At 46.4% G+C, this 17,042-nt stretch overlaps 1 protein-coding gene across 1 annotated transcript in view; it reads left to right on the top strand.

Annotated features, from left to right (window-relative positions):
* Window positions 1-2,541: 2,541 nt before the first annotated feature.
* Window positions 2,542-17,042, top strand: part of LOC129710518 (TLC domain-containing protein 3A-like) — a 38,941-nt gene continuing 24,440 nt past the window's right edge. The window contains exons 1-2 of the mRNA XM_055657534.1: window positions 2,542-2,644; window positions 5,850-6,162. Of these exons, the coding sequence (XP_055513509.1) occupies window positions 6,041-6,162 (122 nt within the window). The 5' untranslated portion in view covers window positions 2,542-2,644; window positions 5,850-6,040. The remainder of the gene's footprint in view (window positions 2,645-5,849; window positions 6,163-17,042) is intronic.

Genomic DNA, 17,042 nt, shown 5'->3' with positions numbered 1-17,042 from the left:
CAAGCCTTGTCGTGCCCCTCCTCTATTTCGTCTCCCCTCCCACCCCCCACCCCAACAATCAGTCTGAAGAAAGGTTCCAACCCAGTGACTAGTGGAGTTCTGCAGGGGTCGGTGCTGGGGCCGCTACTCTTCACGTTGTATATTAATGATTTGGACAAGGGGATTGAAGGCTTTGTGGCCAAATTTGCAGATGATATGAAAATAGGTTTAGGGGCGGGTAGTGTAGAAAAAGCAGGGACTCTGCAGAAGGGCTTGGACTTGGGAGAGTGGGCAGAGAAGTGGCAGATGGAATATAGCGTAGCACAGTGTGGAGTCATGCATTTTGGTGGTAGGAATAAAGGCGGAGACTATTTTCTAAATGGGGAGAGAATCCAGAAATCGAAGGTGCAAAGGGACTTGGGAATGGATTCTTAAAAAGTTAACCTGCAAGTTGAATTGGTAGCAAAGAAAGCAAACTCAATGCTAGCTTAAAAAGTTAACCTGCAAGTTGAATTGGTAGCAAAGAAAGCAAACTCAATGCTAGCATTTATTTCAAGCAGAGTGCTTGTATACAAAAACAGGGATGTAATACAGAGGGTATATCAGGTCACGGGTAGAACGAACAAACATTGTACAGGCAACACCCATAGTCAGGATCTAACCAGCTTCTATGGCGATGTAAGGCAGCAACTCTACCACTGTGCAGCACCAAATTGTTAAGCTGGGAAGAGTACAGAGAAGATTCACGAGGATGTTGCCAAGACTTGAGGGCCTGAGCTATAGGGAGAGGTTGGGCAGACAATAGACAATAGACAATAGGTGCAGGAGTAGGCCATTCGGCCCTGCGAGCCAGCACCGCCATTCAATGTGATCATGGCTGATCATCCACAATCAGTACCCCGTTCCTGCCTTCTCCCCATATCCGCTGACTCCGCTATCTTTAAGAGCCCTGTCTAGGCTAGGTCTTTGTTCTTTGTAGCGCAGGAGGATGAGGGGTGATCTTGTAGAGGTGCATAAAATCATGAGGGGCGGTGCTGGCTCGAAGGGCCGAATGGCCTCCTCCTGCACCTATTGTCTATGTTTCTATGAATAGACAGGGTGAATGCACAGAGTCTTTTTCCCAGGGTAGGGGAATCAAGAAGCAGGGGAGGTAGGTTTAAGGTGAGACGGTAAAGCCCAACGTCTGCTCTACCCTGTCTACGCTGTCCACAACGCCTTTAAGTTAATGGTAGACAAAAGCGCCGGAGAAACTCAGCGGGTGAGGCAGCATCTATGGAGCGAAGGAAATAGGCAACGTTTCGGGACGAAACGTTGCCTATTTCCTTCGCTCCATAGATGCTGCCGCACCCGCTGAGTTTCCCCGGCTCTTTTGTCTCCCTTCGATTTTCCAGCATCTGCAGTTCCTTCTTAAACAAAGCCTTTAAGTTAAGACAGCGTTAGGCCCAAATCCCACTCAACGCTTCCTATCCATGTACCTGTCCAAATATCTTTTAAATACAGTTAGTACCTGTGTCAAGTACCCCCTCTGGCAGCTCGTTGCATACACCCTCCACCCTCTGAGAGTAAAAGTTGCCCCTCGGGTTCTTTTTAAATCTTACCATTCTCACCACAATACCTACGGTCCCCTGGTTCTTGATTCCCCTACCCTTGGTGAAAGGCTGTGCATTCAGATGCAGATTCAATCTTTATTGTCATTGTGCAGTGTACAGTACAGAGACAACGGAATGCAGTTAGCATCTCCCTAGAAGAGCGACATAGAATATGTGCAATAAATAAATATATTTACGTGCATACAATCATAGTAATGCAATTTTTGTTTTCCTGGTGGGAGGAGTGTTTTTGGTGGGGGGGGGATTGGCAGTCACCGAGGTAGAGTGTTGAGTAATGTAACAGCTGCAGGGAAGAAGCTGTTCCTGGACCTGCTGGTCCGGCAACGGAGAGACCTGTAGCGCCTCCCGGATGGTAGGAGGGTAAACAGTCTGTGGTTGGGGTGAGAGCAGTCCTTGTCTATCTATTCACCCAATCTATTCATCTCGTGATCTTATACAACTCTATAAGATCACCCCTCATCCTCCTGCGCTCCAAGGAATAAAGTCCCCTCTTACCTTATACCTATGGCCTCTGGTTTCTGATTGAGACAAGGAACTGCAGATGAAGAAGTCTGAAGAAGGGTTTCGGCCCGAAACATTGCCTATTTCCTTCGCTCCATAGATGCTGCTGCACCCGCTGAGTTTCTCCAGCTTTTTTGTGTAACCTTCGATTCTGCAGCATCTGCAGTTCCTTCTTAAACAAGGAATGCAGATTCTGGTTTTAAAAAAAAAGGAGGCAAAGTGCTGGAGTAACTCAGTGGGTCTGGCAACATCTCGAGAGAACATGTTGGTCGATGGACCCACTGAGTTATCCCAATACTCTGTGTCCTTTTTTGACCAACAAGCCTTAGTTTAAAGCATAGATCAATAATCACATGCCTTCTTTAACACAGTAATGTTAATATTGACACAATTAGTACAGGAAGTCTTCATCCTTTGGCCTTTTTGTCTCACCCCCCTGATCACGCTCTCATTTTCATCCCTGCCATCGGGACGAAGGTACAGGAGCCTGAACACTGCTGCGTCCAGGTTCAGGAACAGCTTCTTCCCCGCTCTGAACTACAATATACTTGGGGGTACTATTTTTGTATTTGCACTATTATTGTGTGTGTGTGTGTGTGTGTGTGTGTGTGTGTGTGTGTGTGTGTGTGTGTGTGTGTGTGTGTGTGTGTGTGTGTGTGTGTGTGTTGCAAAGAACAAAACTGTAACGGGTGATTGGATCCGGGGGGGCACCTGTCTCTGGGGTGAACACCGACGCTGCGTTCGGGGACCAGCCCTCCCGTGTGATGCCGCGCCCCCTCCCCCCACGTTGGAGGACAGGACCCGACGGGTCCCACTTGGTCTAGTATTTATATTTATGCATTTTAAATATGTATGTTATGTTTTATACTGGCAATATAACAATGTATTTTATCATGCCAATAAAGTTTTTTAAAATTGAAAATTGAAATTGAATATATATACATATGTGTGCGTGTGTGTATATATTTATATATAGTACAATATATATTGTACACAACAAAATTGAAAGTTCAGTATATATTTTGTAGTTGTTTACAGCTGTTTACAATATATATACACGTGTGCACGACTATATATGCATGTTTGTGTATATGTATGTATGTATGTGTATGTATATACAGTAAAAAAACAAATTGTAAACAACAAAAACATTAGTATTTATATGTGTGTGTGTATGCTGAACTGTTTTGTTTGTTTGTTTACAATGTAGTTATTTATTATATATATAGCTACTATATTAATATCACATATATATTTATTATATTAATATCATTCCTATATACACATACAGTGGCTTGCAAAAGTATTCATACCCCTTGAACATTTCCACATTTTGTCACGTTACAACCACAAACGTAAATGTATTTTATTGGGATTTTATGTGATAGACCAACACAAAGTGGTGCATAATTGTGAAGTGGAAGGAAAATGATACATGGTTTTCAAATTTTTTTGCAAATTAAAAACTGAAAAGTGTGGCGTGCAAAAGTATTCAGCCCCCCTGAGTCAATACTTTGTAGAACCACCTTTCGCTGCAATTACAGCTGCAAGTCTTTTGGGGTATGTCTCTACCAGCTTTGCACATCTAGAGACTTAAATTTTTGCCAATTCTTCTTTGCAAAATAGCTCAAACTCAGTCAGATTGGATGAAGAGCGTCTGTGAACAGCAATTTTCAAGTCTTGCCAGAGATTCTCAATTGGATTTAGGTCTGGACTTTGACTGGGCCATTCTAACACCTAAATATGCTTTGATCTAAACCATTCCATTGTAGCTCTGGCTGTATGTTTAGGGTCGTTGTCCTGCTGGAAGGTGAACCTCCGCCCCAGTCTCAAGTCTTTTGCAGACTCTAACAGGTTTCCTTCCAAGATTGCCCTGTATTTAACTCCATCCATCTTCCCATCAACTCTGACCAGCTTCCCTGTCCCTGCTGAAGAAAAGCATCCCCACAGCATGATGCTGCCACCACCATGTTTCACAGTGGGGATGGTGTGTTCAGGGGGATGTGCAGTGTTAGTTTTCCGCCACACATAGCGTTTTGCATTTAGGCCAAAAACTTCAATTTTGGTCTCATCTGACCAGAGCACCTTCCTCCACATGTTTGCTGTGTCCCCCACATGGCTTGTGGCAAACTGCAAACGGGACTTCTTATGGCTTTTTTTCAACAATGGCTTTCTTCTTGCCACTCTTCCATAAAGGCCCGATTTGTGGAGTGCACGACTAATAGTTGTCCTGTGGAATAGTTTGTGGTTGCAACGTGACAAAATGTAGAAAGGGTCAAGGGGTATGTAAACTTTTGCAAGCCACTATATATACATATACAGATATATATATTATATATATATTTATATATATATATATATATTTTCGTGTTCAATGGTGTTTACAGAGTACTATGTTTACTATATGTAGAACATGCATAGGTAGCCAAAAGTGCTGGAGAAACTCAGTGGGTGCAGCCCGAAACGTTGCCTATTTCCTTTGCCCCATAAATGCTGCTGCACCCGCTGAGTTTCTCCCGCACTTTTGTCTACCTTCGATTTTCCAGCATCTGCAGTTCCTTCTTGAACACGCATCGGTGATGTTTGTGGGTCGGGATCCTTCTTCAGACTGGATATTATTTGGAATCTTTTCATGGGATTAATAACAGTCAAAAGGGTGTTTAATTGTCACATGTACCGACACGGAACCATGACATTCTTACTTGCAGCAGCACAACAAGATATATTAATCCCATCTTCTTCTTCTGTCTACTTTAGACCTGCAGTTCCGTTGAGGCGAGCCAGGCCAACGTGCCATCGTCCAGGTCAATCAGGCCTCGTTCACCATTCGGTGGCCGGTGTTTGGGGCAACTGGTGACTATGTGCTCCACTGTCTGTGTTGGGTCCCCACCAAAGATTATAGGGGAGCTGTATCTTTGGTCCCCACACTCGCAGGAGGCGCTGTCCACGAGGCCCCACCTCTTCATTGCTACTCCATAGTGTCCGATGCCCGTCCTCAAGCGGTTGAGGGTATTCATCTCGTGAAAAGTATCCAAATAATACCCAGTCTGAAGAAGGGTCACGACCTGAAACTCCACCTGTGCATGTTCTGCAGAGATGCTGCCTGACCCGCTGAGTTAGTTACTCCAGCACTTTGTGTCCTCTGGTCCTTTATCATATGGAGAACATGCATAGGTGATTCCCTCCCTGGGGGGAAATAGACACGATCTTTTCACCTATTCTATCTCTCTACCTTCACATACCTTCAGTGTCTCCCTCCTTCACTCTATGAAGAAGGGTCTCGACCTGAAACACCACCCATTCCTTCTCTCCAGAGATGCTGCCTGTCCCGCCGAGTGAGTTACTCCAGCATTTTGTGTGTCTATCTTCGGTGTTAAACCAGCATCTGCAGTTCATTCTCGCACCCATTCAACCATTCGGGTTCCTGTTAAATCTTGCCTTCTCATCTTAAGGCGTTGGGACCACCCAGGGTGGACAGATCATTCATAGTTTCATCCTGTGTTTATTTAAGAAGGAACTGCAGATGCTGGAAAATCGAAGGTTGAGACAGAAATGCTGGAGAAACTCAGCGGGTGCAGCAGCATCTAGGGAGCAGCGGCCCGTAAATGTTGCCTATTTCCTCCGCTCCATAGATGCTGCTGCACCCGCTGAGTTTCTCCAGCATTTTTGTCCACCTTCTCCCAGTGTTTGGCGAGGCATGTAGGTGTCAGGTATCATGTGACGAGCAGCGATGACTCTCCTGTCTTGGTTTCTCTGCAGATTTCACACACGGCCTCGGGGCTTCCTGGCTGCTTATATTGCGAGTGGGAATTGTCGAATCAACACACACACACACACACACACAGAGGTGTTGGAGGAAGCTGCTGCCTGAGCCGGGTAACAAACACACACACACACACAGCCCTCGGTGCCTGCCTGACCCGACCCGACCCGACCCGACCCGACCCAGGATGTTGTATCTGGTGGTTCTCGGCTGCATCTTCTTCCCGGGACTCTTCCTCCTCAGCCGGAGAGCGCTGCACAACGCGGAGCCGGCTCTGACCGATGGGGATGTCGTCTCTCTCAGCGTCAGGTAAATCCTTTCCGCCTCCCCCCCCTTCCTTCTCCTACAGCACGTGGAATCGCCTTTGTCCCAATCCTAGTCCAGTCCACCCCAACCCAGTTCATCCCAGCCCAGTTCAGCCCAGTCCAGTTTCATCCTAGCCCAGTCCAGTTCATCCCATCCTAGCCCAGTCCAGTTCATCCCATCCTAGCCCAGCCCAGTTCACCCCAGCCCAGCTCATCCCAGCCCAGTCCAGTCTAACCTCGCCTAGCATAGCCGTGTCCAAATACTTCCTTGCACTGAAGATAGACCGAACATGCTGGAGTAACTGAGCGGCAATGCCTGCACAAGAAATATTTGCCCGGCTAAATATCATCCTGAACTTATTCATTGAATTGTACGTGAGAATGGAGTTTAAACTAAACCACCAGAGCATTCTGAGTGGAAACATATTCAGTAGAGTTGCTGCCTCACAGCACCATACAACGCTCTTCACCATTGATTCAAGACTGGTTCAAGATTCAATTTCATTGTCGTTTGGTTGAGGTCCAAACGTGTTTCTGAGTTTGCAAACAAATAGACTCAAGACCCAACTAATTTACATGATTCATCACATCGCTGTGATCTTTTCCTTAGTTTGCATGTTCCCCCCTGTGCTCGTGGGGTCCGGGTTCCTCCCCACATCCCAAAGACGTGCGGGTTTGTAATTGGCCCCTCTGTAAAATGCCCCCGTGTGAACTTTTTTCACACAGAGAGTGGTGAATCCCTGGAACTCTCTGCCACAGAGGGTAGTTGAGGCCAGTTCATTGGCTATATTTAAGAGGGAGTTAGATGTGGCCCTTGTGGCTAAAGGGATCAGAGGGTGTGGAGAGAAGGCAGGTACGGGATACTGAGTTGGATGATCAGCCATGATCATATTGAATGGCGGTGCAGGCTCGAAGGGCCGAATGGCCTACTCCTGCACCTAATTTCTATGTTTCTATGATTGTGCAGGGAGTGGATGGGAAAGTGGGATAAGGTAAAACTAGTATGAACGGGTGATCGTTGGTCGGTGTGGGCCGAAGGGCCTGTTTCCATGTTGCATCTCTAGACTAAACTAGTACTGAGATTGATATTGAATGTGGACCATTCTCGGATAGTGGTTCTAACAGTCATCAGGCATGGACTATTTGAATGGTGAGAGGGTTCAAAAGGGTCAACACACCAACCCTTTTCCCACTAGATACTTTAGTTCCCACCACTGTCTGAAATTCCTGCTTTCATTCTGTTTTTGTGCAAGAAAGAAGCTTTATACTCGATGACCATTTTGAACTAGAGTTCACGGTGCGGAACTGGTGGAAACTGCGTCATTCAATGATTCAGAAAGGAAGTGGATGAACACTCGGACAGTAATTACGTAACCTGGGGAAAGAATGGGCCATTGGAACTCATTTCATTGCTGTATTTATACTGAGCCGGCGTAGATTCAAAGGGCCGAATGGTCAACTCTGTGTCACAATGCTTGTTTAGTTTAGCTTAGTTTATTGTTTATTGTCACATGTACCGAGGTACAGTGAAAAGCTTTTGTTGCGCGCTAACCAGTCAGCCTTAAGACAGCACATGATTACAATCGGGCCACCCACAATGTACGGATAGAGGATGAAGGGAATAACATTTAGCACAAGATAAAGTCCAATAAAAGATAGCCTAAGGTTCTCCAATGCAGTAGATGGGAGGTCAGGACCACTCACTAAGTGAGAGGACAGTTCAGTTGCCTGATAACAGCTGGGAAGAAACTGTCCCTGAATCTGGAGGTGTGCGTTTTCACACTTCTGTATCTCTTGACTGATGGGAGAGGGGAGACTGGGGTGAGACTGGCCCTGGATTATGCTACTGGCCTTGCCAAGGCAGCGTGAGGTGTAGATGGAGTCAATGGAAGGGAGGTCGGTTCAAAAGGGTGATAAGCGGTTGAATGTTTGCCGTTCTTCTGCCCACTTGCTGCTGGCCTCGGTTACCGATTTCAAACCGGGATTGGGCCTGTGCTTTGAGCTGATCGGCCGATCAGATGCCGACTATATCCACAGTTGGAAATTCTTGCATTTATGTAGCCTCCGTGGATGCACAGAGCCTTTTAGGGGGAAATAAAGAACCAAAGGACCAGACTGAAAGGCTTGGATAGAGTGGATGTGGAGGGGATGGAGTGAGACAGTGTGGGAACAAGCCCTTCGGCCCAACTTGCCCACACTGGCCAACATGTCCCAGCTACACTCGTCCCACCTGCCCGTGTTTGGTCCATTTCCCTCCCAAACCCGTCCTATCCATGTACCTTCTTCTTCATGCGTATGGCGTGCACAGGCTAACAAAACACTACATCTATTTGAAGGTAGAGAAAAGTGCTGGAGAAACTCAGCGGGTGCAGCAGCATCTATGGAGCGAAGGAAATAGGCAACGTTTCGTCCCGAAACGTTGCCTATTTCCTTCGCTCCATAGATGCTGCTGCACCCGCTGAGTTTCTCCAGCACTTTTCTCTACCTTTGATTTTCCAGCATCTGCAGTTCCTTCTTAAACACTACATCTATTTGTTTGTGCACGTTGAGTTGATTGCATTAGTTGAAACAGGGTGGACCAGGTGAATGTTGCAATCTCCCACCCCATCCACGTACCTGTCTAACTGCTTCATAAGTGTTTGGATAGTACCTGCATAAACTACCTCCTCTGGCAGCTTGTTCTATACATCCATCGCACTTTGTGTGAAAAAGTTACCCAAGTAAATCTTTTCCCTTCACCTTAAACCTATGTCCTCTGGTCCTCGATTCACCTACTCTGGGCAAGAGACTCTGTGCATCTACCCGATCTGTTCCTCGTACGATGTTTCCGCTTGTGGGAGAATCTAGGGCCAGAGGCCATAGGCACAGAATAAAAGGATGTACTGAACCTTTAGGAAGATGAAATCAAAGGGTGAAACTGATCGCTACAGAAGACTGTGGAGGCCAAGTCACTGGGTGGACACAAAATACTGGAGTAACTCAGCAGATCAGGCAGCATCTCTGGAGAGAAGGAATGGGTGACGTTTCGGGTCGAGACCCTTCTTCAGACTGCTGTCAGGGAATAGTCAATAGTCAATAGTCTATTTAATTGTCATTTGGACCCCTGGAGGTCCAAATGAAATGCCGTTTCTGCAGCCATACATTACACACAAATAGACCCCAGACACAACATAATTTACATTTTACATAAACATCCATCACATAGCTGTGATGGAAGGCCAAAAAAACTTATCTCTCCCCTGCACTCCCCCCCCCCCCCCGATGTCAGAGTCAAAGTCAAAGCCCCCGGCTGGCGATGGCGATTGTCCCGCGGCCATTAAAGCCACGCCAGGTGGTGCGAGGTCGCACACCGGGTCTTGGTGTTAGAGCCCCCGGCGTGCGCTCGCAGAGTCCCGCGGCCATTCCAAGCCGCGCGGGGCAGTGATGTAGGCCCCGCTCCAGGAGCTCTTCGACCCCGCAACTCGGGCGGGAGAAGTCGCCGTCGCAGGAGCCCTGAAAAGCGGTCTCTCTCCCGGTGCCGCCGTCCGCAGACCCGCAGCAGCAGCAGCGGCAGCAGCAGCAGCAGCAGCAGCGGCAGCGCTCCTCCACCGCTCCACCCGCTCCGGTCTCGGCCAGCTCCGCGACGGCAACGGTGAGTTGGCACCAGAGTCCCCGGCTTCTTCTGTTGGAGGCCGCTCATCGTTGCGGCCCCAACGACAACTGAGACCCGACGAGAAAAGGTCGGGTCTCCAGTGCAGGGAGAGATTTAAAAGTTTCCCCCCCCCCCTCCCTGGTCCCCCCCCCCACCCCCCCCACACACACACACCCCCAACATAAAATAACAAAAAACTACATATAAACATAGACAAAAAATAATAAAAACGCGGACGGGCTGCAGAGGCCGCTGCTGGCTAGAGTCGCGCCGCCTACCGGGGGAAGGGGGCAGGACAGAGATAGAATGTAGTCGGAGACAGTAAGACTGGTGGGAGAACTGGGAAAGGAAAGGGGATGGAGAGAGAGAGGGAAAGCAAGGGCTATTTGAAGTTAGACTGAACTCTCGTCACAGAGAGGAGAGTTACTGGGTAATTTTAAGACAGATTAACAGATTCTTGATGAGTAAGGGTGTCAAAGATTAAGGGGAGAATGCAAAAGAGGGAAAGATAGATAAACAATAGACAATAGATGCAAGAGTAGGCCATTCGGCCCATTCAATGCGATCATGGCTGATCATCCCCAATCAGTACCCCGTTCCTGCCTTCTCCCCATATCCCCTGACTCCGCTATTTTTAAGAGCCCTATCTAGCTCTCTCTTGAAAGTATCCAGAGAACCCGCCTCCACCGCCCTCTGAGGCAGAGAATTCCACAGGCATGATTGAATGGTGGACCAGACTCGATGGGCTGAATGGCCTAATTCCGCACCCATGACTTATGTCATAGGTTTAAGGTAAGAGGGGCAAGATTTAATAGGAACCCAAGGGGCATTTTTTTTTCATTGAGGGATTTTAAGTTTAGGTTTAGTATTGCCAGGTTTTCCTTATGTACAGTGAAAGGCTTTGTTTTGCATGCAAACTGTGCAGGTCAGATATACCATACACAGATACAATCTATTCAAACTTGAACCATAGAGGCATTGTTTTGCATTCAGAGGTTGGTGGATGTATGGAACAAGCTGCCGGAGGAGGTAGTTGAGGCAGGTACTATAACGGCATCTGGCCAGGCATATACAGCAATGATCATATTATTTTGGTCCTCACTATTATAGGCAAAATCATGGGATCAAGTACAATTTGTTCCTACGCTACATTCGTAATTCTCAGGTGACTGGTCATGCTAAGATGAGAATGATAAGGCACTTGGAAGGAACATGGTGAGGAAGGGTTTAGAGGGATATGGGTCATGTTCATTAGGACCAGAATTATGTCTATTCCGACAATCATGGTTGATATAACTTTTCCTCTCAACCCCCATTCTCTAGCCTTCTCCCCATAACCCCTGACACCCGTATAATTAAAGAATCTGTCAATCTACTCTTTATAAAAACCCAATAACTTGGCCTCCACAGCTGTCTGTGGCAATGAATTCTACAGATTCACCACCCTCTGACTAAAGAAATTCCTCCTCACTCCTTTCTAAAGGTAAGTCCTTTTATTCTGAGGCTGCGCCCTCTGGTCCTAGACTCTCTCTCTGGTCCTAGACTCTCCCTCTGGTCCTAGACTCTCCCACTGGTGAAAACATCCTCTCTGCATCCACTCTATCCAGGCCTTTCACTGTTTGGTAATGTTCAATGAGGTCCCCCCCCCCCTCTCATCCTTCCAAACTCCAGTGAGTACAGGCCCAGAGCTGTCAAACGCTCATCATACATTAACCCAATCATCCCTGGGAGAATTCTTGTTCCCCTCCTCTGGACCCTCTCTGATGTCAGAACATCCTTCCTCAAATACAGGGGCCAAAACTGCTCAACCGAGGGTAGATGGGACTGGCGTATATGGGCCACCTTGGTCGGCATGGGCAGGGTGAGCCTGTTGCTGTGTTGTATGACTCTTCTCACAGTCTAGATCAGCTGAAGTGATAGAGGCAGCAGTGAATGAATTATTCAGTCACTGTGCCCAGAGGCTTCAGGCTGTGAAAAGGCTCAGCAACAAGCCTGCTCTCAGTCAGGCACGTTCTATTTGCCAACTTGACAGGTGAGCTCAGGCATGTTCTGAGACGGTCCAAGACGATGGAAAATAACACGCGTCACCAAACAGTGAAACAACTGTTGACAAATGTTCACTACAACCGATTATTTATTCAAGTTTTGCTTTACTCTGCACACTCGTCCCTTACACACTCGACTAAGAATCACAGTGAAGATAGACACAAAAAAGCTGGAGCCACTCAGCAGCATCTCTGGAGAAAAGAAAATGGAATGGGTGACGTTTCGGGTCGACACCCTTCTTCAGACCCGACCCGAAACGTCACCTATTCCTTCTCTCCAGAGATGCTGCCTGGCCCGCTGAGCTACTGCAGCTTTTTGTGTGTATCTTCGGTTTAAACCAGCATCTGCAGTTCCTTCCCACACATAAGAATCATGGCGGCTTGGGAGGCATTGCAGGTAATATGTTCATCAACAAAACACACTGTCCTATGGGATTTACTTTAACAAACAGTGTCACAGATAAAGATCAGAACTCCAACCGCTGGTAAATTTCGTTGTACGTGGTTCATGTTACAATGACGATAAAGAAACTATTCTGGTAGTCTATTCTAAAGAAACTATTCTGGTAGTTGTTTTAAATATCACGCCATCATATCTGTATTATTATCTTCAATGATGATTCAATTCAATGATATGTTATCGTCACATATACTAGAGTACAGGGAAATGATTTGCTTTGCATACAACTGGTTTAAATGGTACAGCAGACCTCACCTACGCAGTACACAAGAGTTGCCATGTTTCCTATGTAGCCACTAGGCATATGTGATCTTATCGAGGTGTATAAAATTGTTGAGGGGAATACTTACCGAATAGTGAAAGGCCTGAATAGTATGGATGTGGAGAGGATGTTTCCACTAGTGAGTCTGGGACCAGAGGTCATAACTTCAGAATTAATGGTTGTTCCTTTAGGAAGGAGATGAGAAGATTTCTTCCACAGAGGATGGTGAATCCGTGGAATTCATTGCCACTGAAGATTGCAGAGGCCGTCAATGGATATTTTAAAGGCAAAGGCAGATAGATTATTGATTAGTACAGGTGTCAGAGATTAAGGGGAGAAGGCAGGTGAATGGGATTAGGAGGGAGAGATAGATCAGACATAGGTCTGAAGAAGGGTTTCGGCCCGAAATGTTGCCCATTTCCCTCGCTCCATAGATGCTGCTGCACCTACTGAGTTTCTCCAGCTTTTTTGTTCCTTCTTAAACGATAGATCAGCCATGATTGAATAGCAGAGCAGACTTGATGGGCCGAATGACCTTATTCTGCTCCTATCACTTATGAACATGAATAGATAGGGTGGATGTACAGAGAGTCATCTACCCATGGTAGGGGAATTAAGAACCAGAGGATAAAAGTTTAAGGTAGGAGGGGAAAGATTTAATGAGGTCCTGAGTGGCGTTTATTTCACTTAGAGGATTTGGATGTAGATTTCTTACTGAGGTACGTGAAAAGCTGTGTTTTGCAAGCTGGCCGAACAGATCAGATGATACTAAACATAAATACAATTCAAATACAAGTCAAACTCAAGTACAACAGGTGGAGCAAAGGGGAAGTTGTTCTCAGCATTGTAGCGCATTGTGGGTATACTGTATGCAGAGAGCTGCTAGAGAAGGTTTGAAGAAGGGTCTCGACCCGAAACGTCACCCTATTCCTTCGCTCCATAGATGCTGCATCACCCGCTGAGTTTCTCCAGCATTTTTGTCTGCTAGAGGAGGTAGTTATGGCAGGTACTAAAACAACATTTAGAGTCATGGAGTGATAGTGTGGAAAAGGGGACCTTCGCCACAACCTGCCCACACCGGCCAACATGTCACAGCTACACTAGTCCCACCTGCCTGCGCTTGGCCCATATCCCTCCAAACCTGTCCTATCCATGTACCTGTCTAAATGTTTCTTAAACGTTGGGATAGTCCCAGCCTCAACTACCTCCTCTGGCAGCTCGTTCCATACACCCACCACCCATTGTGTGAAAATGTAACCCCTCGGATTCCTATTAAATCTTTTCTGCTTCACCTTAAACTTACAGTCTGTCCTCTGGTCCTCGAGTCCCCTACTCTGGGCAAGAGATTCTGTGCATCTACCCGATCTATTCCTCTCATGATTTTATACACCGCTATAAGACCACCCCTCATCCTCCTGCGCTCCAAGGAATAGAGACCCAGCCTACTCAACCTCGCCCTATAACTCAGACCCTCTAGTCCTGGCAACATCCTCGTACATCTTCTCTGAACCCTTTCAAGCTTGACAATGGTTGCAGCACGATGGCTCAGCGGTAGAGTTGCTGCCTTCTGTCATCAGGCATGGACTTATTGAATGGTGAGAGGGTTCAAAGGGTCAACCCACCAGGCCATTTCCCCACTAGATCCTTTAGAACCCACCACTGTGAAATTCCTCCGTTCATTTTCTGTTTCCCTGCTTATCTCTAAAAACTAAAAGACAGCAAGAAGAAAGTCAGGTTTGAAGGGAGTGAAACTAAAGATACTAGACGACAAAGTAAAGGATCTGTGTCTACATGTCACTGTGTTAATAACAAGATAATGGCACTGAAAGAATGATCTAATTGCCAATACTGGGGATCAATGCCCAAGGATTAGTTCATTTAGTTTAGTGTAGTTTAGAGATACAGCGTGGACACAGGCCCTTCGGCCCATCAAGTCTGTGCCGAGCCGCGATCCCCGCACATGAACACTGTCCCACACACCAGGGATCATTTATAATTTTCACTGAAGCCAATTAACCTGTATGTCTCTGGAGTGTGGGAGGAAACTGAAGTTCTCAGTGAAAACCCACACGGGTCATTTGGAGAACGTACAGACAGCACCCGTAGTCAGGATCGAGCCCGGGTCGCTGGCGCTGTAAGGCGGCAACTAGAGCCACCGTGCAGTCCCAAAGGATATTTGGCATTTCGGAAGGACTGGCAAACAGGGACAGATGAAGGAGATCAAGTGGGAAATGATCCTGGCTTACATAATGCAGTGACTTATCGAACTTCACTACTGAAATTCAGTCGCATGGAAACTGATAACACTAAGTTTCAGAAGTTCAAAGCTCACTAGTGTTGAGAAAATTAGTTCACATTCCCATGGGAATCTGAGGCTGAAGAAGCGACAGGCTTCCGACGACGACCATTTGGTTTCTCTCGAGTATTATTCAAGGGAGCCCACATTGCAACATTTGCTGCAATCAGGCGGACAGGATGCAGTGACTTCAAATGGAACCTGCAACAACCTTCTCACTTCCCTGTTTCAGAGTCAGAACAAACTGAAATGTATTGCAAAAGAGACGAAGCAGTATTTTAAAATGATTTCAAGTCCAATATGCTAGCCTTTATAAATCAGAGCATTGAGTATAGAAGTTGGGATGTAATGTTAAAATTGTACAAGGCATTGGTGAGACCAAATCTGGAGTAGGGTGTACAATTTTGGTCGCCCAATTATAGGAAGGATGTCAACAAAATAGAGAGAGTACAGAGGAGATTTACTAGAATGTTGCCTGGGTTTCAACAACTAAGTTACAGAGATAGGTTGAATAATTTAGGTCTTTATTCTCTGGAGCGCAGAAGGTAAAGGGGGGACTTGATAGAGGTCTTTAAAATGATGAGAGGGATAGACAGAGTTGATGTGGACAAGCTTTTCCCTTTGAGAATAGGGAAGATTCAAACAAGAGGACATGACTTCAGAATTAAGGGACAGAAGTTTAGGGGTAACATGAGGGGGAACTTCTTTACTCAGAGAGTGGTAGCGGTGTGGAATGAACTTCCAGTGGAAGTGGTGTCGGCAGGTTCGTTGGTATCATTTAAAAATAAATTGGATAGGCATATGGATGAGAAGGGAATGGAGGGTTATGGTATGAGTGCAGGCAGGTGGGACTAAGGGAAAAAAGCTGTTCGGCACGGACTTGTAGGGCCGAGATGGCCTGTTTCCATGCTGTAATTGTTATATGGTTAATATCTAGGAGGAAAATGCAAAAGAAACATCACAAACAAGACGTCGGAAATGTGAGGGTCTATTCATCAGAAAGGACAAACAGCCGGGCTCTCTGTTAGAATGTAGAACAGTACAGCTTTATCTTGAGAAAAATAAGTTGAGGGGTGTCTCTATAAAAAAGGTCGACACAAAGTGCTGGAATAACACAGCGGGTCAGGCAGCGTCTGGAGAGAAAGGATGGGTGATGTTTCAGGTCAGGACCCCTCTTCAGACTGAAAGTAGAGGGGAGGGAACTGGATGTAAGAAGCTATTAAATGTCTTTAAAACTAAGAATGGCTTTTATAAAGCAGATATAGATAAATCATGTCCATTTGAGGGAAGGAACTTAACTGGAGGTCATTCAATAGGTGATGGAACAGTTCAGTACACAATGCCTGTCCCGAAGATGCCAAGACCAACTCTTATCTGCCAGCACATAATCCATATCCCAACATTCCCTGCATATCCATGGGCCTATCCAAAAGCCTCTTAAACACCACTATTGTATCTGCCTCCACCACCACACCCCGGCAGCACGTTCCACGTACTCACCACCCTCCGTGTAAAAAAAACAAACTTGCCCGCGCATTCACTTTAAACTTTACCCCTCTCACCTTAAAGCTGTGCCCGCTGGTATTTGATATTTCCAAGTTGGGAAAAAGGTTCTGACTGTCTACCCTATCTATGCCTCTCAAGTCTCCCCTCAACCTCCGGCATTCCAGAGAAAACAAACTAAGTCTGTCCAACTTCTCCCTGTTGTTGATATAATCCAGGCATCATTCTGGGAAACTTCCCCCGCACTCTCTCCAAAGTCTCAACAAACTCCCTTTAATGGGCAATCAAATCTGCACACAATACTCCAAAAGACAGACAGACTGTTGGCGAGGCAGCAGGTTTATAGGCTGTAATTCTGAAGAAGGGTCCCAACCCGAAGCGTCACCTGCTCATGTTCTCCAGAAATGCTGCCTGACCAACTGAGATTCTCCAGCATTTTGTGTCTATATTGGGTTTGTAGGTTTACTGGGCTCTGTAAATTGCCCCTAGTGTGTAGGGAGTGGATGAGAAAGTGGGATAAGATAGAACTAGTGTGCATGGGTGGTTGAAGGTTGGCATAGACGCAGTGGGCCGAAGGGCCTCATTCCATGCTGTATATCTAAAATTAAAACAAAAACTGGGAAATAATATATCACCTTGCTTAGTGACCCATGTTTAACTCTGCTTCTCCACATGTTATTGCACAAG

This window comes from Leucoraja erinacea, chromosome 28 (genome assembly GCF_028641065.1).
Source record: "Leucoraja erinacea ecotype New England chromosome 28, Leri_hhj_1, whole genome shotgun sequence".
In the NCBI taxonomy this organism is placed as follows: domain Eukaryota; kingdom Metazoa; phylum Chordata; class Chondrichthyes; order Rajiformes; family Rajidae; genus Leucoraja; species Leucoraja erinaceus.
This window is presented reverse-complemented; position numbering and strand designations above follow the sequence as displayed.